The sequence below is a fragment of the Diaporthe citri genome (assembly GCF_014595645.1).
Source record: "Diaporthe citri strain NFHF-8-4 chromosome Unknown scaffold_1, whole genome shotgun sequence".
NCBI lineage: Eukaryota > Fungi > Ascomycota > Sordariomycetes > Diaporthales > Diaporthaceae > Diaporthe > Diaporthe citri.
The window spans coordinates 6,701,344-6,729,330 of NW_025064846.1; the positions used below are offsets into that span (position 1 = coordinate 6,701,344).

The window sequence follows — 27,987 nt, forward strand, 5'->3', positions numbered from 1 at the left end:
CAGCTTTGATGGCCGTGTCTCCTTGGCCCCCTCTCGGATCTCCCCTCGAGACCAAGGTGCCAGTGCCAGTGCCAACCCCAGTGCCAACCACCTCTTGTGACTGCTACCAAGGCGGCTGGCAACACTCGGTTGCATGAGAGTCGGGACGGGTACGCCCCCCGTGCGTTACCAGACTTGTGTGAACCTCACACGGACCGAGACTCGGCAGCACTGCGGAGTACACGGAACAGGATATTCTTGGAAATGACACAGCCAGCGCCTCTTGCCGCCTCTCGTGTGCCCGTACCATCAATCAGGTCGTCGTATCGTGCGCAACATTCCAAGCCTGTCAATGGGCATGAAATTGCCCGCCGGCCAGACTCCTCCTTGGGGACATGGTTGCCGACAAGACGAGCATCCCGCCCCGTCTGAAGGTTCCCCGTCAGCTACCTGCTCGGTTTCGCCTCGAGTTTCGCCGGCTAGCGAGCCGAGCAGATCAGATCAGGACAGACATGCACCAGCCCTCTCAGCCCGCTCGCGCTGCGTGCGGTGCTGTGGCTTCACTCGACACACGCAGCCAGGACTGGGTTTGTTGGAAAACTCTGGTTTCGAGAACGTCCCGCACAGGCTGGACAAGTTGGAACGAAGGAGGCCAGACCTCGTCGCTGCATGGAATGTCCTGGCAGGCCTGCATCACATCCGGCGACTGGGCTGAACCCAGCAGACCGGGATGAGGTTCCGAGCCAGTCAGACGCACAGAGGGCTCCTTGGCCCGACGTCAGGAATGGGGGACGGCTGGTGCGGAGCGGTTGCGGGTTGCGGGTTGCGGTGCCCTGAGAGAGAGGCTGCAGCACACTGCCACCTCGAAACTCTTGTCCCAGCCCGTAACGTCGAATTGACACCAGGCCCTCGCTCCGTCTGCCCGCGAGCTCGAACTAGCCATGCAGATAAGCCGCAGGTCGATGCTGGCACGAGTCGACGTCCCCTGACTTCGCCCACTATCGCTGGTGGACTGATATATGCTCGTCCTTACTATCTCACGGTGATACCTGGGCCATGACCACGACATATCGCCCACTACATTAGTCTCTGTCGCAACGGGCACGCGGCAGGCGAGATGCTTGGACACCAGTGACAGTTCAGTGCCAGTTGTCGAGTGACGGATTGCATGAAAGCGCAGCAGGCCCGATCTCGCCTGGCGGCTTCGCATTCATGACGCCTGAGCCTGCAAATCTCGGTGCTATGTCACTGCCGCCGTCAAACTCGCTGACACGTCTGGCTCTGGTGGGTTGATACTAAAGACGGCACACGCCGGTAGTTGCTGGCCGGCGAATGGGAGCCAAGATGGTCAATAATAGTCTCTCGTCGCCCCGATATCCGGGGAGCTGGCAGGTCTGGACTGGCATCTGGCTGGCTGGAACTCCACGACACCATAGGCGATTCCAAACCAGCGGCAAACAACAATTATCATATCGCCCACTCAGATATTGGGGTCAAGGATGCCGAGACGTCGGTCCCCTCCTGCTCCGCCTGATTGCGTCTGGACACGGCGGTTCAACCTGTGACAGTGACTGTCTGGCCCCGCTAGGATCCGTCCCTGAAGCAAAAATTCCCGTCCCGTCGCTCACTGGAAGACCGGCTGTCACTAGCACGGGAGACTAGCCCAGCAGTCTAGCATGGCAGTCTAGCATCTCTAGTATCTCTAGCAGCTCCAGCATCTCAACTGCGAGACTAACAGGAGACCACGGCAGCCCGCCGCCGGAACTGTCAGAGTGTCAGGTACAACGCCTCTTTTCTCCTGATAATGCTAGCCTGGACCTCCTTGGCTCCGCTGCCACCAGGGACTAGTAGCCCAACCGATTGAGTTGTCGTCCGCACAACTTCCCCAACATTCGTCATGGTGGCTTGCATGCGCACACACGCACGCACGCACGCGCAAGTGTGTGCATGGCATGGGGAGGGCAAGGGCAATTCCTCCCCTCGTCGAGCTTACTGGCGCCCAGTCTCACCGCATTCAGATCGCAAATACTGTCTGTTTTCCTAATCCGGGATGCGACAGCATAAAATGCCGGATCAATAAAACTGTACACAGCTGGCCACGTCAACAAGCACTTGCTCGCTATTCGCCGCGGAGCAGGAATGTCTGGCCCAGGCGACTCCGCGCAGCAAGCATGACTCCGGCGACCATCACCTCCGCCCTGACCGGCCCCACTGTTGGTTTCCTCCCATCCAAAGGCCGGTAGAGATTCATTCAGTCAAGAACGAGATTGGATCGCTGTATTCTGCGGTCTCTTCCCACCCCGCCCCGACGTGCCCTCACGGCAGTCTCAATAAGGTTACCCGCGGAGACTTCATCAGTCATGTCTGACGACGGGAGACGTATCAGAGCCGCATCTCTGAGGTGTGGACGGTGTGAAATGTGGCGCCATCGGGCATGACGGGCGAGTGCTCGTTCGCTTCATGCCAGCGCGGCGTGGCAATCCAAGGAACTTGGCTGCAGACAGCTGGGCTGAGCGGGTTCGGTTTCCCATTCGGCGGACCGACGCCTCCAACCCTCCCTCACCATCGCGGAGCGTGCCCACAACGAGGAGTCCTCCCGCCCACGTAGCAGCCATGGTGTCGAGGATCTTCCCTCCTCCATCGCACGGGCATTCTACCGCACGGGTGTGTTATAACCAGCACCCAGGCAACGCCAGTCAATGCCAGCATGCATCTTGTTACGTGCTCAGTCGAGGCCTTGCCCGTGAAACGAAACAAACAACCGGTCGCTCACTCCACAGTCCCGGCAGGAAAGTTCGGGCGGTGTCGCGGAATCTAGCCCACAATCATGCTGGGCTCGCTTAGGACCGGAGACACAGGGAGATGCAGCCACCACAGAGCACGGCGTGCACTGGAATTAAGGTTGTGGGATCTACGCTGGTGGTCGAGGCCTCCTTGGCGATGGGGCAGTCTGACTGCATACTACTAATGCATCATCGGTTGTGAATCCAACGGCGGACGAGCAAGTGCGACGACGGAGGCCGTCATTAAGCGATGATCCGTACATACAGTTCATTTTTTCCCCCTCCTCCATCATTAGCCACTGGATTTGCATTCCCCTCCTACACAACACCTTGATACCGGGCATCGCTTAGCCTCGCATGTCAGTATTTGTCTGCACCGAGACGTACAGGTCTCTTGACTATGGAGCCAATCCCAATTTGCGATCTCAACACTACGGACGTCACAGAAATACTCCGGCGCTCTTTGACAGTTGGATCCACGGCAGGGATGGGGAATTGGGCCCTGCCGTCCCTGCTCACGTTTGACAAAGACATCAGACGGTTCTTACCACAATTCCAATACATGATGCGCGACCATTCATGCCTTATGGTGGAGGGAAGCATACCATCGACGGTATGATCCACACAAGAGGCACACACACAAACCCCTTCCAGATCCATTGTGTACCCAGACGCGAACCGACCCGGGTTATCGTCTGATCCCTCGCTGGTGCGACCCATCTTGGTGATCTCCCAAGAGAGGGAAGGACCCTTTGAATTCCAGAGATTCGGGTCCATCGAGGTTTATTGGGGGGCGTGGCTCGGCTGGGCTATGCGGTCCACGCGTACGTTCGTACGTACGGAAGTATCCACCGTGGAGGAGGGAGCCAAGGGAAGTCTCCCGTCCCAAGTCCACGTTATCCGATGTTCTGATGCTAGCCCACCGTGGGATACTACACACAAGAGGTAAGGCGTCTTATTAGTGAACATGTTGCTTAGCGAACCAGTTACTTGGTGAACCGCACTCATTCATTGGAAAGCTACTTTGTAGTACATAAACACACATAAACACATCCCCAGTGTTCTACGTAGCAATGGTGGGCAGGTCAGGTTGCCACACACAAATAGATCCAGGGTCGCAGCGCATGGCCATAAGGCAGCTTTGCCCAAAGTTTCCAGAGACAGCTGGACCCTGACACGAGGCAAACACGAACGGGCGTTGCGAATTGCACTCCGTCATGCCGAGATGTCCGTCCCACCGAAAACCTTCTGACATCATCCGCAGCCAAAAAAAAAACACGAGATGTCAAAAGGGGGGGGGGGGGGGGGGCTCATCTTTGTACATTGGTTCGTATACACACACACACACACACAATAAACAAATAGAAAGAAAAGCACAGCAGAGCGCGCGCATGCTCGATACCTCGCCGTCCCAACCCCCCGAGCCCGAGATTCGCCTCCGTCATGCGGGCGCAGTAGATCGAAGGGACCCCCTGAGTGTAGCAAGAATGGATCGGGTGCGTCCGAAAGTAAACCTTCAACGGGCACTGAAGCACTGCTCAGGCCAGCAACCGCCCGTCCCTCTTGCTGAATCCGCCTCCCCATTGCCATTGCTCGATTGCGAAGAATGTCTGAACGGCCGGACTCCCCGATTGTATTTCCTCGGCTATTGTTCGATCGCAATGAAGAGGGAAAAGGGGTGTAAGGGGGGGGGGGCGTCGGTTCAACGAAAAAGGGGGAACTGCCGAATGCGACTCCTTCCTAACCACCCGCCCCATGGGGCGTAAGCAGTGTCATCTTGACAAGCAAGCCCAAGATGATAAGACGTCAAGCATGTCAGTGTGCATATGCATGTGCGCTCTGCCTCAAGACAGATGCGGTGGCTAAAGACGCAACACCCCAAGAGCTGCACAGATGTTGCAGATTGAATGACGAGTGTCCAAACACCGTTGAACGATGTCGCATCGGGCCTTGCATCAAGGCTCTCGCCGCACGACATCCCCCATCTTCGGGTACGCCACCCTTTTAACACATGCTACTCATGCAAGCGAGGTGATCAAATTGACAGGTCACATCTCCCTCAGACAGACTGATGCGATGTCGGTGACTGGGCGTCATGGTGTTGCGATTGTGAGAATGGTGGTCCGTCGTGGTGGTGGTGGTGGTGGTGATGGTGGTGATGGCGGTGGTATCACATCAATTTGAAAAAAAAAAAAAATAGTCCATCTCGCATACAATGCTTATTAAAGTGTGTCCTTGTGGATGCTGCCGCTGCAAATGAGACGAGAAAAAGTTCGGGGAGGAAAAATGACAAGAAACAGGTGTCGCCGAAAGTAATTCTCACACTCTAAACACGCACATTTGTGTGGTAGATCTCCCACTGTCGTAGCCAGAAAACAAAGACAACGGCACCTCGAGCTTCATCCTCGCTCTTGATGCCCCCTCCTCCCCGCCACCAACCTCTTGACTCCGAGGCATCAGTTCTCCTCGTGTGGCGTTCATGTCGCCTCGGAGTCACGGAAGTCGGTGGTTACACGTCCTGTTTAACCCACCAGCCCTGTTGACCGTCGCCTGCGCACCCGTCTAAGCCCGTCCACCTATGGCCCCGCCGGTCTTGATATTAGATATGTCGTCTTGTTGAATCAAAGATGTGGCGTGTACTGCTGGCAGAGAAGAGAATCCGGCTGGTCCAGGGGTCCCTCGCGATGCCGTCACATGCTGCGCGAAAGAGTGACGCAGTGGGCGCATGACAGTTGCGTTTGAGGATTGCACGCGATTTGCATGCACACGGATGTAGGCTCATAGGCCGGCCAGCGAAGGTCGATGCCGAGTAATTATCCATCCTTCAACACGCGACGTCAATGGCGTAAGCCCCAGCCCGTAGCCTCGACCGGTGTGGCCGCCAAGGGGTCCTGAGCACCCAGGCAGAGGCACCGAGCCTCTCATATAAGAGACGCTATCAGATACTCCACATGGAACTCGCATCATTGCGTGAGTGACAAGCCAATTACTATTGCGTAATTCTGGCGTATTGTCCGATCGGTGAGTTCATCCCGCCGTCAGGCATGGTGCTCTTTCGTTGACTCTTCCAGAAATCCATGGCCTCAACGACGTCCTCGCCCTTTTCATCTTCATATGCGAACAATATCTGTGTCAAGTGTCAGCGGGGTGTCATTCGTACTAAGTGCGTTATGCAGTGTGCTCACCTCGTGTGTGCTGCTGTGTAACATGCGAATGTTCTTGTGCGGCACGATGTGCACCGCACCAGATTCAATATTCCTAAGCTCGATGAAGTTGGGTTCGAAAGCCAGGATCCAGGGGTAGGAGAGTGCGAAGCTGTGAGGCGTTCCTTCCCAGTCGATTCTCCACTCAGGCCTTGCCCGCCATCCGTTTCGGTTAACAAAGAATGAGAACTCGGAATAGTTCAGCAGGAATTCGCCATTGAGACGTTCGATGTGAATCGGCTTCACAGCTTCCTTTCGAGCCACGAAGTCCAGCGACGTGTCCGCCTGGTCGAGCAGGGACTGTGTTTCAAGCGTCTCCAAGGATACGACCTCAAAACCGCGAGCACAAGCCACGCACAGCTTCGACTTCAGGAAGTGCACAGATGTAGACTCTGTCGGGATGTAGAACTCCTTGAATGGTTTGAGCTCGTCTTGGCCGGCGTTGAACATTTTGCTGAAACCCTTCTGCTTCTTGCTCTTGGACATAGCGTCATTGGGCTCGTACACTTTGATGGTGGTGGAAAGTGTCGTGGGCTTAACACAGCACACCAGATGCCTACCCATGGAGATGCCTGCCTTGAAGTAACTGCAGTGGCTCTGAATCTTCTTGGGCTTCTTGGAGAGCGCGGATTCGTTGGGGTCAAGCGCTGCCAGGTTGTACGAGATGAGCGACTTGTTCGAGAGAACCAAGAGAAGCTGGTACTCCTCCAGCGCATCGATCTGGGTGACGTTGGTCGCCTCCAGAATCTTGCGCGGCTGACCGCCTGACTTGCGATCCGACACATAGATACCCGCATCAGTGCCGTATATCAACTTCCTACCGCCATCTGTTCGGAGAATTAGTAGAAGCCCATGTGCGTACAAAAGAGGGTTCGACTGACCGAAAGGAGCAACACAGTTGACCTTGTTCACGCCTGTGAAGAATCCTTGTGAAATCATGGTGGTGTTGAGGAAGTCCACACGCGCCCTCAACTTTTGCTGCGCAGCATCGATGAACTCAAGCCACTTCTGTCTCCCAGTCTGTGTGGATGCGTAGAGTGCCAGCTCATATCCCATTTTGCCCATGTGCTTGAACGTGATGGGCCAGCCCTCCCCTTTCTTGCCGACCTCGTTCCTTATGTTTGGCAGCAAGCCGGAGGTGGATCTTCGGGGGGCGCCTGCTGATGGGATGACTTCCTCCATCTCCTTAATTGACAGTAATTCTAGAGGGATCGGCTGGACATGGTTATTAGCGTTCTGCTCATATGATGAGTAGCGGAATACATCTTACCCGGCGGTAGGCCTTGACTTCCTCCGTTTTGCCAACTTGCTTTATCCTGACTAGCAGAACAGCGTGGTCGAAAAGGAACGCGGTTATATCCGTATTTTCTGTTGGTGACTTCTTGAAGTTGCTCTTGAAGACAAGCTCACGGCCCTCGTCCGTCAACTTCAAGTCTACCTTCTCGTTTGGCCGGAATTTGAGCTGATCGTGCAGACGCCGCAAATTGAAACGGTTCTCTGCCTTCCCGGACTCAGCGTTGACCCTTGTTAGCAGGTCACGTACCATGACCAGCACCTTCGGGATATCTTCCTTGTCCGGGTTCCCGTCTTCTGTGTATTTGAGAATGTTCTCGAGCAGAAGGGGATAACGCGCCAATCTGGTTGTTGGCTTGGTCAAGTAACCGTTCAACTCCAGCTTTCTCGACTCCTTCCGCCTCTCGATCTCGTCCACAAATCGGCTGAATTGGGGATTGATAGATCGCTCGTTCTCGAACTCGTATTTCGCCTCCAATTGCTTGGACCCGTACAATATAAACGGCTCGAAAAGCGGGACACATTCCATAAATATGTCTCCGATGTTCCGCACGACGTGGCCGTTCGACTGTCGATCTGTGAGGCCCTTGGCCAGCTTGGAGCTCACCGCATGTATACTGGGGTGATCGATGATGTTGCTAAAAATGTTGCGCACCACCTTTTCTCTTCGCTGAGGGGGGATAGGCGACGCTTTCGACCGAAGAGGGTTGATCCAAAAGTCTCGCAGATACTCCAAATCTTTGCAGAAGTCCCGTTCCGTGTAACAAATCTCAGATATAACCTCTTGTCTCTTCTTTTCCTTATCACTCACGCTATCAGCGACCTCCTTCGGCACCGTGTTGATCCAGAGCTTCTGCTCGTCCGTCTGGTCCACGTCGTCGTCGTCGTTGGGCGGCGCTTCCTCCTTCTTGAGCCCAGCACCAATCTTCAAATTCAGACGCGAGACTTGCTCCAGGCGCCGAGGACAGGCAATCGAGTAACATAGCTGGTCTCGTGTGCAAGTCGGGGAGTAGCACTCGGACAAGAGGACGAAGACACCGTTTACTGGAGGCTTGTCGCTGCCTTCTTCCATCATTATGTCCCGAAATTGGTACATCTCAGAGGCCGAGTCTCGAAGCCTATGCTCGTACGTCACATCGTGGAAGAACTTCTGGGCGTCCAATGCTCTGCCCAGTAACAGGGCGAGGTTTCGGTCCGTGGTCCTAATGATGTACGACAACACGTCCACTGCCTCCGAGCCACTGAATGCGTTCTTGTAGGTCAGTTCGTTCTTCGTGCGGTCTCCAGTGATGATCTTCTCCCGGAAACACTCGCCAACGCGGGAAAGGAGCGCGGGGTAGACCAGTGGTGGCCGTATCTTCGCCGTGGGCGGCCGTTCCACCCCGTCCGTCGTGGAATAGCTCATTGAGGGACGGTGTGTTAATGTGGTGTCAGACCTCTCGGATATAGAGGGCGCAATGGTGGAAGCCATGGACATGGTTCTACCGCTGTCCCCGCTGGCCGACGACTGCACACTAGACCTCGTCTGTGCCCCAGGAGCAGGCGTGAACCCGTTGTATCCATTCTGTCCATCCTGTGAGACCTCCACTGAAGGCGCCCTCCTGTTCGGGATCACCCTCCCGCTCATGGTCTGGTGCGCATCACGTTCGTGCCCCGGGTAACCACCAGTCATTGACATGGCCCTTTCATCATGGCGCTCGGGTACCACACGACCCTGGGCGGTCGTTCGAGAAGAGCTCGAGCTGTACGGTGCATGCCGAAAGGCATTTGCGGGGGCCTGCTGTGGTGGGCCGTTTTGTATCGAGTTCGACTGGGCCTGATACATCGGCTGCCTCGGAGGGCCGGCGAGAGATTGGGATCGGTACGAGTCGGAGTTCAACGCCGGAGCGGGGCCTGCACCGTTCTGATAGAATCTTTGTGCTGGCGTCCGGACACCATATGCGCCTGGTGGGGGTCCTCTCTGATCGAATCTTGGGGGTATCGGGCCAGGAGGATATCGGCCTGGCGGGCCATGAGGCTGCCGCTGCTGCTGCAAGTACTGCTGAGACGGCATCTGTGGACCAGGAGGCATAACTCTTTGGCCTGGGTAGTACCCGTTTGCCATGCTCGAGTCCATGGTGCGGGTTCGGTCGTACCCAGGCCCCTGGGGTGCTCGAGGAGGCGGCTGCCGTTGCATCGAAGACATTGACGACATGGTCTGGGTGCGGTCCGAGTGCATCATCGGAGGGGGCTGCGACGAGGAGGTCATGGTGTGCGATCGGCCGGGGCCTGGAGAGGCGCCGAAGATGTTGGCGTAGGCGGCATCTCGCTGAGGCGGATGCTGGCCGTACTCCTGTGGCCTCCTGGGAGGAGGCATTCTGTCTTGATGGTAGTCGGCCATGACTCTGGCTGCTGCTCGGCGTCGGGGTCGGGCTCGTGGTGCGGATGGCGCGCGTCAGGGGCCGTGGGGGGTGGGAGGCTAGAACTGAGAAGAGCTGTTATCAGCACTCGCCGGGACGTCCATCAGAAGTCGCAGTGCAACGGGCTGGGTGCCAAAGCCGACGAGCCGTTTGTTCCCCTTTCGCTCAGGTGCAGGCGTAGGTCGCAACAGCCGGGGACAGCACCTTACGTACGCACGAGGTGTTGAATGACTGGACAGGACGACAGGCGGGAAGAGCAGGGGAGAATGGCAAAATGGCCGAGTGTGGAGCGTTGGAGCGTGGGTGGCCGTACTCTTCTTACTCGTGCTCTGCTCGGGGGCAGTTGAGTTGGCCTCGACGGCCGCCAACCTGGAGCTGAGATAACAGATGTGTCAAGGGCCTCGGTGCGCCTGTTCGCTCGCGGTGCAGCCACTTGGTCGGCCAAGGTGCAGGTGGGCTCGTGGTGGTAGTCGAGGTTCGGTTGTGGATTGGATTTGGATTGGAGTGGACTGGGACTGGACTGGGCAGATTGGCTTGGATTGGATCGGGTCGCGACGTGGGTTGCGGTGGGTAAGGTTCAAATGTTCCGGAGGACTTCTGGGCACCCCCCTTTCGACTGGGACAGCAGCGGCCGAAAATCGACGGCTGTGACGTTATGGGGAAGACACGGTAGAACTATTTGCGGATCGGAACATGCGCGGCATCGGTCAATCAGAATAATCGTCGACAGCGATGCTGGGTATTGGGCTTTTCGATATAGCCAGGGGATCAGGAAAAGGGCCAAGTTCAGACGACGCGATCAAGTCATGCCGTGCCTGTCTGTTCTGCTGCTGCTGCTGCTTCTGCTGAGGAGAGGATGTGCTTGTGCTCGCTCCGGCTCAAGGCCGCCTTCAAATCATTGCATTGCTTAACTGGGTCGTCTCCCTCGGACGCTAGGAGTAAGTAGTTTTTTTTTTCCCCTTTCTCTTTTCTTTTTCTTGCTGCCTGCCCGCGTGAATCAGACGGAGGATAGAGGAAGACGGACGACTATAGACCTGCTGTTGACCAGGTGGAGGACGATGGCGTGGCCCTGTGGCAGCCGAAACAATGCAGGCGAGGCAGGGCTATGCGGAATTTACAATCACCAAGAATGCAAAGAATGATGGAGGGACAAAAAGACCTTGGTTATGCCGTCGTAATGCCCGTGAGCTGAGTTTCTCTTCCAGACAGCGCACAGCGTGGTCTCGACACGCCGAGCCAAATGCACAGCTGGGTCTTGCAGATGCGTCTCGCTATGGACTCGAGCTTGATTGATTCCGACCACCGCCATGGAGCCCAGGGGGCTCCGAATTAGAACGAACTACCTGTAGCTGTCAACACAATGCCTAGGTACAGTCCGTCATTGGATCCTGGGAGCTTGGTATCGGTCTCAGACCCTCCTCACTCAGCCTGGCAGCTGCAGCTGCAGCCTGCACCCAAGTCATCCCCCGTGGGACGCAGGCCTCCAAATCTTAGCCAGAAGGCTTGGATGGAACTCAAATTTCGCGGCTCGGGGCTGTTAGCGCTACTGGACCCCGTTCCAACAGTTCTAGGCGCGACCTCACCATGTCGCTTAACAGTCGGCAGCAGTTGACAGCAGGCCACCCCCAGGCAGCTTGGGGGCTAACGCCGCAACTGGCCACGACACGAGCTTCAGGATTCCAGCAGCCTTGAAGCTTCGTTCATTAATAATAATACAAAAAGTCCATGCTAGGTAGTCTGCACAACAGAGTGGTCCAAGAATTATACTATCTACCCCGGATTACTGGGATCATACATGAGCCCTGGCCAACTGCAGCAACGGGGTCGCTGTTGGTACTTCCAATCGCGAGTGAACTGTCTAGGTATCGAGTGGATAGGCCTAGTAGGTAGGTAGGTACTGTACTCGGTAACAGCACAGTCTTTGACAGCCAAGGCGCATGTACCTATGATTAGCGCGAGCCTACACGTGATCCGGTGGATCTTGGCAGCCAGCCCGTCCAGGCGTAGTCTGGCTGCGTAGAGCTCTCTTCGAGCTTTCATCATCGTCAGCAACACCCGTCCCGCCGTTGGAGCAAGCAAGCAAGCTGCAACAGCCGTTTCGACACGACCTCAAAGTCCACCCCGCCGAGCCACATCCCTGACGGGAGACAAACTATTCCTGTCGAGACCACCAATTCCTGAGCACCGGAGCAAACGAGACCCTGCCATCATGGCTGATTCCGAGCTGTCACCTAAGTTCGCGCCGTTCATCGGCATGGTATGCCCGCCCGCCCCATCACCTCTATGTCCATTTCCATCCACCGTGTCTGTGTCTGTGGTGTTCTTGACCGGCTGACAACGGTGCTGGGTTACAGGGCGGAATCGCAGCGGCCATGATATTCGGGTGCGCAGGAGCCGCATACGGCACAGCCAAATCTGGCATTGGTATCGCGGGCGTGGGAACATTCAGGCCAGACCTGATCATGAAGGTAAGCGACACCCATTACCTTGATCTTTATCTCTCCTTTCCAGCCTACTGACCATCGCTCTCACATCTGCAGTGCCTCATCCCCGTCGTCATGTCCGGTATCATCGCTGTCTACTCCCTCGTCATCTCTGTCCTGATTGCCCAGGACCTCGACCCGAAATCCAACTACAGTCTATTCAGCGGCTTTATGCACCTCGCGTGCGGCATCTCTGTCGGCATGACGGGTCTCGCGGCCGGATACTGCATCGGTGTTGTGGGTGACAAGGGCGTGCGAGCCTACATGTCCCAAAGCCGCATCTTCGTTGGCATGGTCCTGATCCTCATTTTCGGAGAAGTTTTGGGTCTTTACGGGTGAGTTTACCTCCTTGAATCTTCTTCGCCCCCAACGCTCGTAATCGGTGACTAACGGCACGAAACAGACTGATTGTCGCACTGATCCTGAACACCAAGAGCAAGGGTTAAGCTTCGAGTGGCGGTCCAGGATTGTTCGATTTGCTCCAAACAAGAACGAGGTAGGCAGAGGAATGTGGCTGTACCAAAAACACAAAGAGGTTGTGCTCTACGCAGGGCACGAACTACATCATTGCATGGCCGGGCGTTCAAGGAATCTGTTCATAGGCAGAGATGGAATGTATGAGAATGAAGCTGATGTTTGATACGTCGACATGCCTCTGCACCGGCAATGGGTTCCCCGAATGGCACATATAGAGCTGCGTGTGATTCGAAATCTACCTCATGCTCAATGCTGCTGCAAAGATACTAACTAACAGTGGTACTACAGGGGGGTAGGGGGGCAGTTGGTCACTCCTCGACTTGTGTCGCGCCATTTCTATTCCACACAATGACAACGATGGCAACCGTACTAAGGATTTGAACTCCTGCAACACCCGGTCGACCCTCGAGGCAGCTGCTTGAGGGATTGACATGCTTCGGACTAGGCCGGCACTGCTGAATTCAACTCGATTTTATACCGTTGCTGGATACATACCTGGCCCTTTCTGCCATAACACAAATTTCTCCTTTCGACAGAGATTGCTGATCATTACGTCTCTTTCCACACCACTTCCTTATTTCCCCGTCCGTCTCCCTGATACTCTCAATGTATAAGTGTCTGGCCTGCTCGATAAAGCAAGAAAGAAAGAGAGATAAACTGCTCCTGATCCAAATATATTAGGAAAGCATATCGAGCAGAATCCCATCTTTGAAGACTGACGGAGCGCATATGGTGGGTAAGTGAAGCCAGTATACGAACGAGTGCCCAAGATTGGCCTTGTCAGGCAAGCTCTCTCCCCCTTGCTACCTTCTTGGTCAGGGGGTCCCAAGTACACCAGTCCCTCGAGCAGTGTGCTATTCACGACCCCATACAATACACCAGGAATCACTTGACGTGCAGCCAAACACGTGGAGGATCTACCTGTACCTGCCGCTCATGCATATTGTTTACTTAGGCGCACCAATTCTTGAAGGACACCGGATTCACTTCACTACAAATACTGAAACAGAACATACAGGCCGGCAGGCTTTGACGGGTAGGTTGCAATAAGGCGTGTGGTATGAATAATCCTATAGCGCAACCCCGATTAACGAATCTGAGTGGTCGTAACTTGTTTCAGCGGCAAAGAGGGGGTCACTGACTGATCACAAGCAGTCAACCCCCCCCCCCCCCCATCATGTTGGCCCTTCTTGTATACGGATTGAATAAAACAGGAACATAGTCAATTTTAGATTTGATTCGTCATTCTCAGCACAGACTTCATCCAATCCTCAACTTCATCAACATGATCGTTATGTACTGTATCGCCCTTCCTTGTCAGAGAGTGAGGCACCGCACAATGCTGATAGGGTGAAGATGTAGTCTTCCAGAACGCCGTGATAACCCAAAACAAAAAGGGACGATGAGAAGTAAGAAGGAAACAACGCCAATGCCATGAATATCGCGGCGCAGGCTGGGAAGCCCAGCTCTTGCAATGAGGGACAAGAACGGTAGAAAGTATGATACCAGAAGTAAAACCCGGCCGCCTTTCTGGAAGAGCTTCACAGACCAGCACGGCGCGCGCGCAAAGTCGAACACCATAAAAACCGACAAAGAGCATAAAGACAGAGCCGAGACGCCTAGCGACCAGTACCGACACGGCGGGCCAGTTTCCCCCGCGATCCGCTATGCATGTTGTTCCGGCGGAACGGTCTCCAGCTGGTCGATCGTTCCTCCCGCTCGTTCACCTGGCCTGCGAGTTATAAACGGTGTCAGCCCCAACCCATGATCGATCCGATCTTTTTCTTTCCAAGGAAACCGAAACGCAAATACCCCCCCCCCCTCCTCGGGACCTGAACCCGAGGCAGAGGGCCCGAAACAAGCAGGGAACAGGGATTCAGGCCACATTCACAATAACTCACCCAGGAACCAGTCCCACCTGCGGTCTTCCCTATGCAGGATGTCCTCCGTGTTCTCCCTCGCGAGCCTCTCCCGCCTCGCCCTCGCCGCCGCCACCTCGCCGACCAGGTACGGGTCCTCGAGCGGCCGCACCCGGCTGCTGCTGCTGTCGGCGGGCGTGACGCTGCCGCTGCCGCTGCCGCTGCCCCCCTCCTCGTTCACCCGCTCCAGCACCCTCGCCGCGTTGCGCACCAGGCCCTCGCCGCTGGACATGGCGGCCTGCGCCCGCCGCGTCGCCACGCGCTGGTACATCGGGTTCGTGTTGACGCTCCAAGACGGGATGCGGAACGCACCGAGGGACGGGAGGTCCGCGGAGGAGCTCCGGGCGGGCGGGATTGGCGGGAGGCCCGGCGAGGGGATGTGTGCGGTGTGGGACGGCAGCAGTGAGCGGGACGCCGGCGTGCCGTTGGTGTTAGTATTGATGTTGCCGCTCTGCGGCGGCGAGTAGGGCGGGATGGTCTCGGTGGTTGAGACGGTGGTGTGGTAGGATGGCGCTTCGGAGACTGGGGTTGGATTGTTGATATCAGTTATTGGTACATGACTGGTTGACTTCGTACCATGCAGCTATATTCGCGTGGAGAAAGGCGGGGGTGGGGTGAATATCCGGCGCAGCCTCACCAGCTGGCAACAGACGAAGCGGAACATGTGAGTGACTTACTGTAAGAGGGAGCAGCTGAGCGAATAGAGGCCGTCTCGAAATCCTCCGCGCTGAACGCGTTCATACGCGAAGTGTCGAAGTCAATGGCCGCCATTATTTCGACTCGGTTATAAGTGTGTGGCCGGGGTAGACACAGGTGGGCGGGCAGTGAGGCTGGGGTTGGAGATATAAGAGCGTCCCGACTTGAAGCACGCAGGAACTTGGCATCAAAAACCGTTTGACGCTTTAGAGACGATGGATATAGCTCGTCCGGACTGAAACGAGAGGAACAGAGTGAGACCGGGGCGCCTGGCAACAAAATAGCTCAGTCCGAGCTTGTAAGGAAGCCTTGCTCTCGGGTCTATCAAAGCCTTGGAACGCGCAGCACGCGATCACTTCGGTAGCGTGAGACACAGAGGTCACGCTGAGTATCCTGCACAGGCGAGTGGCTTAAAACAGTCGCCAGTCTGTAGAATACTGTCGCAATAGATAAGGAGATCGGCGGGAAAGGGAATGTGTCTCTCAACTCTGGCCTATGAGGCAGGTCGACGTCTCCTTACTGTTATAGACCGGAAGGAAGATCTTAAGGGAAATGGTCCTCGAGGAAGACAGACGCTCTCGGTCAACGGCAGAAATACCACCCACAAGGCTATATACCAAGAGACGAGCCGGCTGTCCAAGACCTACCAGTGCCGCTAGAATGTATGTGTCCGGTTGGTGTCTTTGTACTGGGTGGACATGTGCTCCTCATCGAGCGAGCAGGGATGCGGAGGTGAGGGGCAGTGGAGACGACTTGGGACTTCGACCACCGAGCCGGAAGCTTGGAGACCTCGGAAGGCTTGTTGGAGGCCGTATTGCACCGTGGGGGGTGGCCCGCTGCTGCACGAGTGTGGGGTCCAGGCGCAGTGACTGCAGGAGACTTGCAGCAATATCGCGCGCCCAAGAGACGCAGGCTGTCCCCCGGAAGGATTGACGGGTGCCCAGCCAGCTGCAGCCATTGGCGTTCCTGTCGACGCGTGCATTGCGTCTTGACCCTGAACTAGGCAGGCGGCTCCTCAGTGCCCCAGCATGAGTGGGAGACTGGCCGTGAGATTCTGGAGAAGAGCCAAGATATGTTGCCCATCTACTTCCTTCGCCGCGACTATCCCGACGAGCCGATGAGGGGGATCCCCCATGCAGTCATCAAGAGATAAGTTCGCCCGGGCGCGAGGGCGTGAGACACTCAGGACACTGTAGCTGGACGCTCGCGCCGCGAGAGCTGGACTGTATGGGGTTGGGCCGGTTGCACGATACGTCTGTATGATCCGATAGTGCCCCACCGTTTGGGTCATCCCCAGGTACCTAGACCCCGTTGACGGCTGCTTCCAAAGAAGATCGGCAGGACGAAGGCTTCCTGTTCCCGCTGAAAACTTGGCAGACGACTAGACCCGCGGTCTGGAAAGTTGCACGCCGCCCCCAGGGTTCCGAGAATGAAATCATCGTGTCTGCCACGAAAGCCCGAAGAGGTTTCTGCCGCGTCTCTGGCCCGGGAGACCGGCGGGGCGGGAGGTGTAAGTTGCGATGAACGGTGGTTATGGCACTTTTGCCGGTTTGCCGGGGGTGCTGATGCTCAGCCTGGGCGTCGGGCTTGGCTAGTCGTGATTAGTGGCGTCCGTACAGTATTTACGCTCACACCTAGGCTCTGGATTGTTCCACCGCTTTTCGTCGTTGACCTCTTCGGGGCGGTGAGACCAAGAATATCTCAGGTCTGGAGACACGGCATTGTGAAAGATTCCGGTGTCATCCTCCGACCATAAACAATCATTCGATTGGTTGTAAAAGGCCAGGCAGTGCCAGGACATATCAGAATCCTTGCCTGCTGACTAAACCAGAAATATCGCCTACCATGTAGACAAAAGGCTGTGTGCAGTGTAAATTGCTTCGGCCCTGATCGCAAGGTCTCAACTTACAAAGGTCGACCCTTCCGCCGATTGTTAAGCTTTACTCAGACATCATTCTGACCGTATGTTTTGAAACGTCGAAGTATTCCTTAAAAAGGACTCCTGCTCCCCAGCGGAGACAGGATGACCATACATGGATGCAGGGTGGAGCTCGGTAGGATCAACCTCGATGGAGATATCACTGCACACGAATCAGTCTGAAGAGATTGTATCATGCAATCGATTAATAGGCCAGCACGTGTGAAAATATGTCGTTGTCATAGAGCCCATTCGGCTCAGTCTTTGCGTCGTGCATCCAAGGCGAGGAAGTCGAAATCGGTTTTGGTCCTCATCGGTAGAACAGTCTTGGGAGAGCTCACATCTTGCTCCAGCGTCTATTCCAGGCTGACAGCGTCCAGTTCAAGGCAAAGCAACATTTGTTGCGGCCTCTGCGGAGTGACGTGCGAGTGAGACATGTAAGACGTGGTTGCCCTCCTACCATCTCGAGACATAAGCTTGTTCAGACCTGGACCCTTGGCGAGGAACGTGTGTGCTGCGATTTCGGCACCATTCGAAGTTCAGAGACAACGCTGGGCCAGGGTTGGCGGTGGGCTCGAGGCCACAAAATTAATGGAAAGATCTGGAATGTGCTGAAAGGCTCCGGACTTCCGGGTCATCACCGATCTCGCAAGTCCAACTCGCGGTTTCCTGACAGATCTTTGAGGCGGTCGTTGCGGTATTTCAATATAGGCCACAGGCGAGGTCGATGGAGTCACCATGATGATGATGATCCGGGGAAGGCGTGTCGGACGGGGCAAGTGATACTTGATCATGGGCTTCATCCTCAATGCCGATCTGAAATGGAAAGGGCTGGATGGGGACTTCGGGAAACACTCTGATAGGACTCGGACCGAGAACGACGACGAAATACCGCGCCAGTTCCAGCATTCTGAATCAACGCCTTGGGAACTTGCTGTTGTCGTCTCCTTACGAACGGGCGGTCATCAAGAAATGTCGTAGCGGTTTTCTCGGAAGTGTCGCTAGGACATTTAGTACCTCAGGGGCCGTTCCCACATGTAAGTCTGCGAGCACAATGTCTCAGATTCAAATGCCACCGATCGTCTAATAGCGAATGGCAGGGCGACGACCCCTCTCCGGCTGAGACCATGATATGAGGCTGCCTAGAAGACTGCCAGCCACACATAGAGGCGCAAATGACCGAACATTTGGAAATGCCCCCACTTCCACTCAATCCCATCATTCATGACGACAGAGAGGCGGACCTGCTATAACAAAGCATCACTCCACTCGTCGTGACACGAAGGGTCCATTACCAGACGTCTATGCCTCTGGCCCGAGGCCCGAAGATGCCGGTGTGTGACTCCATCCTGGAGATTGGTGGTAGGCCTTGTTGGGAGAGAGAAGACATGAAAGAAAACAGCTCAGTCAAGTGCCTTTACTCGAGGAACACAGTAGGAACATGCCTCGCGAATCCAACCCCGGATGGCACCCCCCAGGAAAGACCACATTTTGTGTGTCTCAGAAGACCTTGCGTTCGCCTTGACGAGCAGCTGAAGCGTGAACGAGATGAAGTGTACTCAAGCTCCCAAGCTGAGCACCTTCTTCGGAGTCCATCAGACCATGCAGTGTGACCGCAAGGTAGATATATTGGGCAACACCAGCCCGGCGGATGAGGTCGAGGCCGAGGCCACAATCAAGGCTTGCATAATAAGCGGCCTGCTTGAGCTGGTCGGTCGAGGTCTGAGCCGCTCAAGTGCTAATGCGCCAGGTCCCGAAGCAGACGATGCCCATGGCGTTCATACCGGCCAGAGCTTGCGGACCCATTGTGCTCGGTGGCCCAGAGGAAGGTACGGTACCTCGGTGGTTCTGCGCGAACGTGCAGTCAAGCCTAAATCTTTGTTGCTGGTCCATCAGGTCCCACCGTCTGTACTATCTGTATAGTGACGACACCTCTGTGTGGCGCATACGCATCAGCTTGACAGCTGTACTTTCAATGCAAGCTGAGAAATTCAGCGTTGACGTGTGAGGTCGTCGTTTATGCCGCTGGATTGTGTTCGGTGCTGTGGTGATATGCAAGGTTTAGCCTGCACCCCAAGAATTCAAGGCTGGCCAAGTGCGCCTCTCCCACGCTGATGAGAGACCTCATCTTAGCTTAGGACGCTCGGGGAAGCTGACGCACCTACACTACACGCTGCGCTGGGCTGGGATCGACAAGGGCCCCTATGAAAGAGCCCCACCACAGGCTCCGACAAGCCACACACGACCCCCAAGGCTGACACTCTGAGACGGTCTTGGCCTCTTTCAACCACCCACCAAAGGCCGGCCATACAACCTGTGAGCTTCTCGGCGGACCTTGGATCTCTGAATATAGGAGAGGCTCGGTTTCTATAGGTTTAAACCATTGTTTCCCCAGAGGAGCCCCGGCGAAGATCAACCTGCAATCCGTTCCAGCAGCACCCGGCAAAGCTGCCCCTCCTGCCAGCTTTCCATGCAGCAAGCCTGTGGCTGCGGCCTGGACCCTTGACGGGTGCTGGGACGACCTTTTGACGCACGACTGAAGCGATGACAAGTCTGTGAAGGGAGCTCTGAGCGGCCTCGACTATGGAATCCCTCTCTGTGCCCCAAACTGGCTGCTCGATCGCGCCGATACCGTTCCTCGACCTCAGCCTCGAACCCTCCTGTCGTGACCAAGGCCGCCGAGGTCCTGCAGTCGCTCCTTGACAAGCTTTCTACCGCACTCCAAGCTCCCCAGGGCAGCGACTATCCCGAATTTCCTGCGCTCATCGAGCTCGGCCGACAGGTGCACCAGCATGTCGCTGCGACCAACCCACCATGCCCGGCCCAAGACGACTTCCGTCACCTAGATGGCTTCCGGCATCTGCTGAACGTCCTCCGTGCCTACTCTGGCTTCTACAACCCACAAAGGCGCAGCCTGGAAGAGAAGAAGGGTTTCTTCGAGCTTCTGCACACCGTTCTGGCGGTATTCTCGGCCACCTTCAGGGAACACCATGGCAACCGCCGCTATTTCAAGCGCCGGGTTGAAGGCGGCGGTTGGGAGGCATTGGAACAGATTATAGCCAGCGTCGGACTGGGAGGCACCGACTCGGACGTGTGGACAAACTGTCAACTGTTCGGAAAGCTACTCTCTTTCTCTCTCGACGACCAGAGGCTGGACAAGCTCTGCCAGGCTGTAGCCGTCACCTCCGCTCCCGAAGGAACCAGCGAGGCCGGCGATGACGTCGCGTACCAGAATGGCGATGGAGACCGGATAACTCGATTCGAAGTGGCCATAATCGAGAGAGAGCTGGAGAAGATCATTACATCCACTACGGTGCTTCGGAATCCCGAGATCATGCGTGCTGTCATCGACTTCTGGGAGTCCATGCCCAGGGATCCGGAAACTGCCGAGTCCTTTGCTTCGGCCATCGTTCTGGCTACCATGAAGCTAGCCAGCTCTGCTTCATTCTCCAACCTGAATGCGTTACATGGGACCGGCGCACTCTCGAGGTTTCTTGCTCTGTACCTTAGAGAGGATTCGAGGCTATCGGAGCATGAACGAGGGGTGATCCTCGGTCTCTGCAAGTCATTGATGCATCTCGGTGTCAACAGGCTGGCAGACGTGCAGCTGCTCTTATCCAAACAGGACTCTGTTGCTTCCCAGTTCTGTCTGGATATGGCAACAAGATTCAACGGCCCTCCGTTTGTACAGTTCGATCTTTCCCTGCATGGGCACTCGTCCATTGAGCTGCCCTCGCTTGGACGCTCGTTCCCCCCAACCTCATCGGCCGGGTACACTTTTACCGCCTGGATACGGGTAGACCGCTTCGACCCAGGCTCACACACGACAATATTTGGCGTTTTTGATGCTACCCAGACATGCTTTCTTCTGGCGTATTTGGAAAAGGATACCCACAATTTTATTCTGCAGACGTCTGTAACCTCTCAAAGGCCAAGCGTCCGCTTCAAGTCGGTCAAGTTCAAGGAAGGTCGATGGTACCACATTGCAATCGTTCACCGACGGCCAAGGACAATGTCAGCGAGCAAGGCTTCGTTGTACGTCAATGGTGAATTTGCCGAACAGATCAAGTCGCAATATCCCGTGCCTCCTCCCATGAGCAATGCAAGCACGGAGAGTTTCGCATCTTTCAACTCTGTCGCCAACAAGCCACATCCTGTGCAAGCCTTCTTAGGAACCCCACGTGATCTGTCTACGCAGCTCGGTCCTGGGCTCGTCTTTTCAAAATGGTCCTTGGCCTCGGCGCATCTCTTCGAAGAAATTCTAAGTGATGATTTACTTGCAGTCCACTATCGCCTGGGCCCAAGGTATCAGGGGAATTTTCAAGATTGTCTCGGAGGATTCCAGACGTACGAGGCATCGGCAGCCTTGGGTCTGCGGAACGAAATGTTGCACCCAGGCAAGGAAGAGGGCTCATCAGACATTCTCAAGGCCATCAGGGACAAGGCTAGTAGCCTCGTGCCGGAACAAAAGATCCTCATGAGCACTTTGCCTACCGCAATTTTCCAACCCGAGGGCCAGTTCCTCGATTCCTTCCTCTTTCGGTCTCTGTCCAGGAATGCAGCTAGTAACCTGTTCCAGTTGGCGACCAAGAGCGGAACCGCTATCTCTATAAACGCCGCTCTCCCATGCGTTAACGACGCTCTCGTGAGGGCTCATGGGGTCGCTGTGCTCACAGGAGACCCTGTTGTAACAACACCTTACAATTTCGATGACAACCTTTGGCGAATCGGCGGGTTCACGCCTGTTGCCCTGAAGCTGGTTGAGCGTGCCAAGACCGCGGAAGAGTTCATTAGGTCCGTCGAGCTGATGTTCTTGTCCATCAAGAAGAGCTGGAGGAATAGTGAAGCGATGGAGCGAGATAATGGCTATGCCATCTTAGGCATGCTCCTGAGATCGAAGCTCGGCTACGCGACTTCTGGAACCGACATACCTGGATGGCGACTCCTGTTGGCCCCCGAGGACCGAGACAAGCTGAGTTTCCAGTTACTCAGCTTGGTGCTGGACTTTGTCGGCTACAAGCATGCTTCACCCGTGGAGTCCTTCATCATCAACCCTCTTGCGTACCGCATCCTATTGATCGACTTTGATACTTGGCGGAAGTCAGCCCCCATAACCCAGGAATTGTACTATAAGCAGTTTGTGACTTTCGCCGTCAACAGCAAATTTCACGAGTTCAATAGTCGCAGGCTGCAGCGAATGCGTAAGAATTGGAGTACCCAGGACGACCACCCTCAGCATGCTGATGATTTACATACAGGAATTGTGAAAAGAATGCTGGATGCTTTAAAAGCAGAGACAATATCAGAAAATGTCATGCCCCATTTCCTGGATGCGTTTGAGAGTCTCATCAAATGCAACTTCAACGCCGAGGTCCACCGTACTATCGCCTTGTTCATCACTTACACCTTCCACTCTTCAGCAAACTCCCAACCGCGAACTCCGAGGCCGATGTCTGCGATCACCCCGACTAATGGTAGGATCGGTCTACGTCGCGCCACGGTGGATTCCGCCAATGGTGCACATTTGCCCGTCTTGACGAGAAAACAAGTTGGCGTCAAGATCCTGGCGCTGTACACACGACTGCTCTGCGACAAGGGAAATTTCACGGATATCCACAAATTTGCCCGTACGGTAACGAATAAGGTAAGTCGCAATACGCCGCGTCTCATTCTGGATGCTGACGTGGACACATTAGTGGCTTCTGTACCTACTTGCCGAGGAGAACCCAGAAGTCATCGTCTATGGCTGCAAAATCATCGCCAGGGTGCTCGTGTCGCATGGGTCAAGCTATGCTTCCAAATTTGCCAAGAAGACGGGCGGGTTCGCAATCATGTCCCACCGTTTGAAGCATTGGTGGGATATCCCAACTCTGTGGCCAATGTGCCTCAGTATACTTTTTGGGGTTGACGTGGCCAAGGTCGACTTTGACCGGAGTTTCGATTTGCTTAACCTAGTAGATCTTTTTGGCGACTGTCGAGTGACATATCCCGATGTCCTACCGGTTATAACAACAATGCTCCAACATGGCCTTAGGGACATCTTGAAGTACCAGGATGACCCGGATTCACCAATCGGTGTCGAAAGAGGGCACTCCAGAAACCTGAGCACCTCTGAGTCCGCATCAGCCAGACCGCGAGCCAGATCCATGAATTTTGTTGACGAACTCGGAGCTAGGCGTGCGTACCAATTCCATGTCCATGTCTTCATCCCATTCCTAGCTAACAAGTTGGCAGATACACGCGGTGTGGACAAAGAGAGGGTTGCTAGCCACGCTGTTGTTCTCCAAACTGTCGTTAGATTCCTGTCAAATCTTCATCAGCGGTCAGCGGACTTCCGGGACTTTGCCCTCTCTTCTGACTACGTACGGCTGCTTCTTTCTGCTCTGTATCCAGTGCTGCTTAGCACTGATCCTGTGAGCCCCGAGACGGAGCTAAACTCAAGAGACTCTGCGCTCACTTTTGATGGTGGCGATGTTATTATTCGACCTTTGGCAGGTTCATCCAGTCCGGCGCCAATCGTGAGGGCGTCTGTGGTTCCCTCATCAGCGGAGTCGCCTCACCAGTCCCGAGGTACCCAGCTCCGACGAGCGTCCTCCTTCGTTCTTCTGACGTCGCAAGAATCACCGCAAGCTGCAAAGAGCAGTGCGAGGCTGGCTCACGTCATGTCTCCCAAATTGCAAGTCCAGGCACAGAAAGTCAGCAACGTCGTGCTAGAGGGCTTGCTTGATCTCGTGCTTGACGTCTTTGTCGACCAATTACTGGCGCGGAAGGAATTTCCAGGCTTTAGCTTGTTCCTGAAAATACCTCCAGGCTTTCAGGAACACCAGGCCTATTTCGAATCCTACGTTCTGCGGCACGCAATCTCACGCTTGAGTGCATTGATTCAATCTGATCAAACTATCCTGCACCATACCAAGGTTCTTCAGAACATGTCTCGCTTCGCTACACACATCTTGGACACAATCTTTGAAGGATGGTTCATGAATGGTGCCGAACCTGTTGCTGACTTCCTCGGAAGCATTCTGGAATATCTTGCGCGGCCTGATATATCATCTCTGAAGAGCGTCCGACTGTGCAGCCAGAGTGTATCGGTCCTTAAGGGGTCTATCATCAAGCTCGTTCTGCTTCGACTTTCTGACACTGATGATGCCCAAGTATCTGAAGAAGATAACCTGGCAGTGTTGTCTAACCTCTACTACTGGCAGATTGTCTTGCTGGACTGTCTATCTGCAAACGACGATTCTATGAGTCTCATCTGGTATCAGCTGTACGGCAAGCTGATTGATGCTCGTGAACCGATCCGTCTAGCGGCAGCCGGAATTCTGCGCATCATGATGGTCCAAAAGCCTGATGAGTGTTCACGCGTCTTCCGGGAGATTCCAATGCAGGCAGACGAAAATCAATTGACCAACGGCTTCACGCGTCTGACCGAAGTCGATGACGGAACCTTTGTCGAATGGGTTGACCAACACAGGCCTTCGCTGGATGCGTTATTCCTGGGTGGTATGTCGAAGACATGGGAGGAATATGTGAGCTCGGAGAATCAGCGCACCTTGGAGACTGCCAGATCGCGATTGTCAAAACGCAAAGAAAAGCTTAAGCAGTGGCGGGACGAAGCTCGGCAAATCGAAAACGTTCTCTTGCGTCACGAGATGGCAAATAGTGCTTGGATGAAGAGCATATTTTGCACGGAGCACTCTAAACATCAGCGTCTTACTCAGGACCAGCAAGACGACTTTGTCTTCCTAATCAGCTCCTTTGGCAAGATGGACCGAGACCTGAAACGTCCTGGCGGCGTCTTTGCAGAGACCGACCGCACAATCAAGTGGAAGCTTGACAGGACAGAGGGAAGGAACCGGATGCGTCTACGCCTTCTGCCAGACAACTCGAAGCTGGGAGAAGAGTACCAGTCTAAGCAAGCCAAGAAGAAACCCTCTGAGTCCAAACCATCGGAGTCTTTACCTGCCGTTGCTGGCCTGAAGCTGGATACAAAGATTGGGCCAGGGACTTCTGGCACGAACACGCCCCAAGTCAGTGCGATCAACGAGGTTGGGGAGAGCATCGCCCTGACGGACGAGCCGGCTTCGACTGAGCAACAGCCAGAGCCAGGCGTGACGCCAGAAGAGGACTTTGAGCTCATCGAGGATCTCAACGAACCTGAAGGTGACGACTCTTTTGAAGACAAGAACAGAAAGGTCATGCGGCGCCTCGAGCTTGGCGACACCGTTCAAAGCGTGTACAACATTTCACGAATCATTGGTCTCGAGGCGTGCGAAGGCATTCTCATCATCGGCAAAGAAGCGCTGTACATCATGGACAATGTCTTCCGCAGCGCTGACGGAGAAATCATCAACGTCTGGCAAGCCCCACCTGACGAGCGTGACCCGTACTCCCAAATCATCACTGGCAGCAAGGCCGCCGAGAAGCCTAAGGCGCAGAGGGGAAGTGAACAAGAGTCCCGCAGCTGGAGATGGCACGACGTGATTAGTATTTCCAAGCGTCGATTCCTGTTCAGAGACGTTGCCATCGAAATCTTCTTCACAGACGGTCGGAGCTACCTGATGACTGCACTGAACCCAAATATTCGGGACGAGGTCTTCGCAAGGTTATCCAACAAGACTCCTCATACGTCGGATCCAAAGTCATTGCCCAACCCAGAGGATGCTTGGAGGTTGGAAGGCATCAAGATCTTCGATGAGGCTCCTCAGTCTTTTGGCTCCAAATTTGGGAGTATCTTCAATGCTTCACCATGGACTCCGATCATGAGGAAGTGGCAAAAGGGAGAGATATCTAATTTCCACTACTTGATGCTCGTGAACACGATGGCGGGGCGGACTTTCAACGACTTGACGCAATATCCAGTCTTCCCTTGGGTCCTCGCAGATTACACCAGCGAGGAGCTTGACCTCACAAATCCGGCCAGCTTCCGAGATCTTTCGAAGCCAATGGGTGCGCAGACTATTGCTCGCCAGACCGACTACATGATGAGATACAGCAACCTGATGGAAGTGGGTGAAGTTCCGTTCCATTACGGAACACACTACTCTTCAGCCATGGCCGTGGCATCGTACCTGATCCGCCTGCCTCCTTTTGTACAATCGTACATCCTGCTCCAAGGTGGCACCTTCGATCATCCTGACCGTCTATTCTATTCCATTGAGGGTGCGTGGAAATCATCGTCCAGGGACAATGGGACTGACGTTCGGGAACTGATTCCCGAGTTCTTTTACCTGCCTGACTTCCTCACCAATACAAACGGCTATGACTTTGGTCACCGTCAAGGTAATGCTGGCAAGGTTGACCATGTTATACTTCCTCCATGGGCCAAAGGAGACCCCAAGATATTCATCGCGAAGAATCGAGAGGCTCTAGAGAGCCCATACGTGACAGAGAACCTGAACCACTGGATCGACTTGGTCTTTGGTTATAAGCAGAGGGGCGAAGCTGCTGTGGAAAACCTGAACGTGTTCCATCATCTGTCCTATCACGGTGCCATTGATTTGGACAGTCTTGTCGACAAAAATGAGCGGGCCATCACTACCAACATCATCCACAATTTCGGGCAGACGCCACACCAAGTCTTCTCCAAGCCTCATCCTGCTCGAGAATACGTACATGTGCAAACCAGAAGGCTTGACACTGGTGTGCAGTCGCTGACCAGGGTCAACTACCCACTTCTCGAGAGCCACGAACGAGTCGCCTCCCTCATCTATGCTCCAAAGCTCGATCGACTCTTGTGCGCATCTCCTTTCAGGCTCAACATGCCACCTCATTTCGACAAGTTCCTCGAGTGGGGATTCGCGGACAACAGCATTCGGTTCTTCCTCAGCGACAACCGGAAACCCGTCGGCCTTCTCGAGAATCTCCACCAAGGCCAAATATCATGCGTCGCATTCGCCGACTCCAAGACGCTCATCACTGCCGGCGATGACAGTGTCATATCCGTGTTCGCCATCAAATCCTCGGCCGGCAAGAACGTCGAGCTTTTTCCCAGGATGTCTCTATTCGGCCACAAGACACCAGTCAACGTGATCGCTGTCTCCAAGGCGTTCAGCACGTTCCTTACGGTATCTCAAGACGGCACAGCCTTCTTATGGGACCTCAACCGCCTAGACTTCATCCGGAAGCTTCCGGTGTCACGCCCGGTCGAATGCGCCCGCATCAACGACGTCACGGGGGACATCATGCTTTGCTGCGGGTCCAACGTGCTCCTCTTCACGCTCAACGGCGAGCTCATCCTCGAACAGAACGTCTGCGGCGGCTCGGGCGAAGCTCACGACGACTATGTGCACTCGTGCGCCTTCTACGAGGGCAGCAGCAGCGAGTGGCTTGAGAACTTCCTCGTGTTCACGGGCCACAGGAGGGGCAGGGTCAACGTCTGGAAGAAGACGGCGCGGAGGGGCGACGGCAGGTGGGTGCTGGAGCTCCTCAGGAGGCTGGACCACATCGACAACAAGAGCGAGACCGGGACGAACATAGATGCGCCGATCACGTGTATCACGCCGATGCCGCAGATGGTGTACACGGGAGACGACGATGGGCGAGTGGTGAGTTTTCTTCTGACTAGACTCCATCGTGAGATCACATGGAACTGCAACTGACCCGAGTGTCGTCTTCAGTATGAATGGAACCTGGTCCAACGGGAGCGTTAGTGGCGCCCTTCCTCCGGTTCATCAGGATCAGTCGCGAGCGTGTGAGTATAGAACGATGGGGAGCTTGGGCACAGCATAGCATGGCATAGGCGGGAAAGCGCTGTTTGGCATATGGGTGCTTGTCTGAACGTTGGTCATATAAAAGTTCCCATTGAAATTTGGATCCGCATTCGCTGGTATTGTCT

The 27,987-nt window shown here is 55.1% G+C and overlaps 4 protein-coding genes across 4 annotated transcripts; 2 read left to right on the forward strand and 2 right to left on the reverse strand.

Moving 5' to 3' along the window:
- Positions 1–5,751: 5,751 nt before the first annotated feature.
- On the reverse strand, positions 5,752–9,614 carry INS49_001774 (uncharacterized protein; the record flags this gene model as incomplete). The annotated part of the gene is made up of 4 exons (XM_043162595.1): positions 5,752–5,889; positions 5,948–6,792; positions 6,847–7,180; positions 7,236–9,614. 4 exons carry the CDS (start codon positions 9,612–9,614, stop codon positions 5,752–5,754), a joined length of 3,696 nt encoding a protein of 1,231 aa, XP_043031101.1.
- A 2,252-nt stretch (positions 9,615–11,866) lies between these two features.
- Positions 11,867–12,586, forward strand: INS49_001775 (uncharacterized protein; the record flags this gene model as incomplete). Its single annotated transcript, XM_043162596.1, has 4 exons — positions 11,867–11,914; positions 12,012–12,125; positions 12,198–12,475; positions 12,544–12,586. The coding sequence occupies 4 exons, from the start codon at positions 11,867–11,869 to the stop codon at positions 12,584–12,586; spliced, it is 483 nt and encodes a 160-aa protein (XP_043031102.1).
- A 1,650-nt stretch (positions 12,587–14,236) lies between these two features.
- On the reverse strand, positions 14,237–15,307 carry INS49_001776 (uncharacterized protein; the record flags this gene model as incomplete). The annotated part of the gene is made up of 3 exons (XM_043162597.1): positions 14,237–14,349; positions 14,519–15,058; positions 15,214–15,307. 3 exons carry the CDS (start codon positions 15,305–15,307, stop codon positions 14,237–14,239), a joined length of 747 nt encoding a protein of 248 aa, XP_043031103.1.
- A 3,391-nt stretch (positions 15,308–18,698) lies between these two features.
- On the forward strand, positions 18,699–27,802 carry INS49_001777 (uncharacterized protein; the record flags this gene model as incomplete). The annotated part of the gene is made up of 8 exons (XM_043162598.1): positions 18,699–18,860; positions 18,913–18,979; positions 19,703–22,351; positions 22,409–22,794; positions 22,847–23,004; positions 23,185–23,327; positions 23,385–27,697; positions 27,770–27,802. The coding sequence occupies 8 exons, from the start codon at positions 18,699–18,701 to the stop codon at positions 27,800–27,802; spliced, it is 7,911 nt and encodes a 2,636-aa protein (XP_043031104.1).
- Positions 27,803–27,987: the final 185 nt, after the last annotated feature.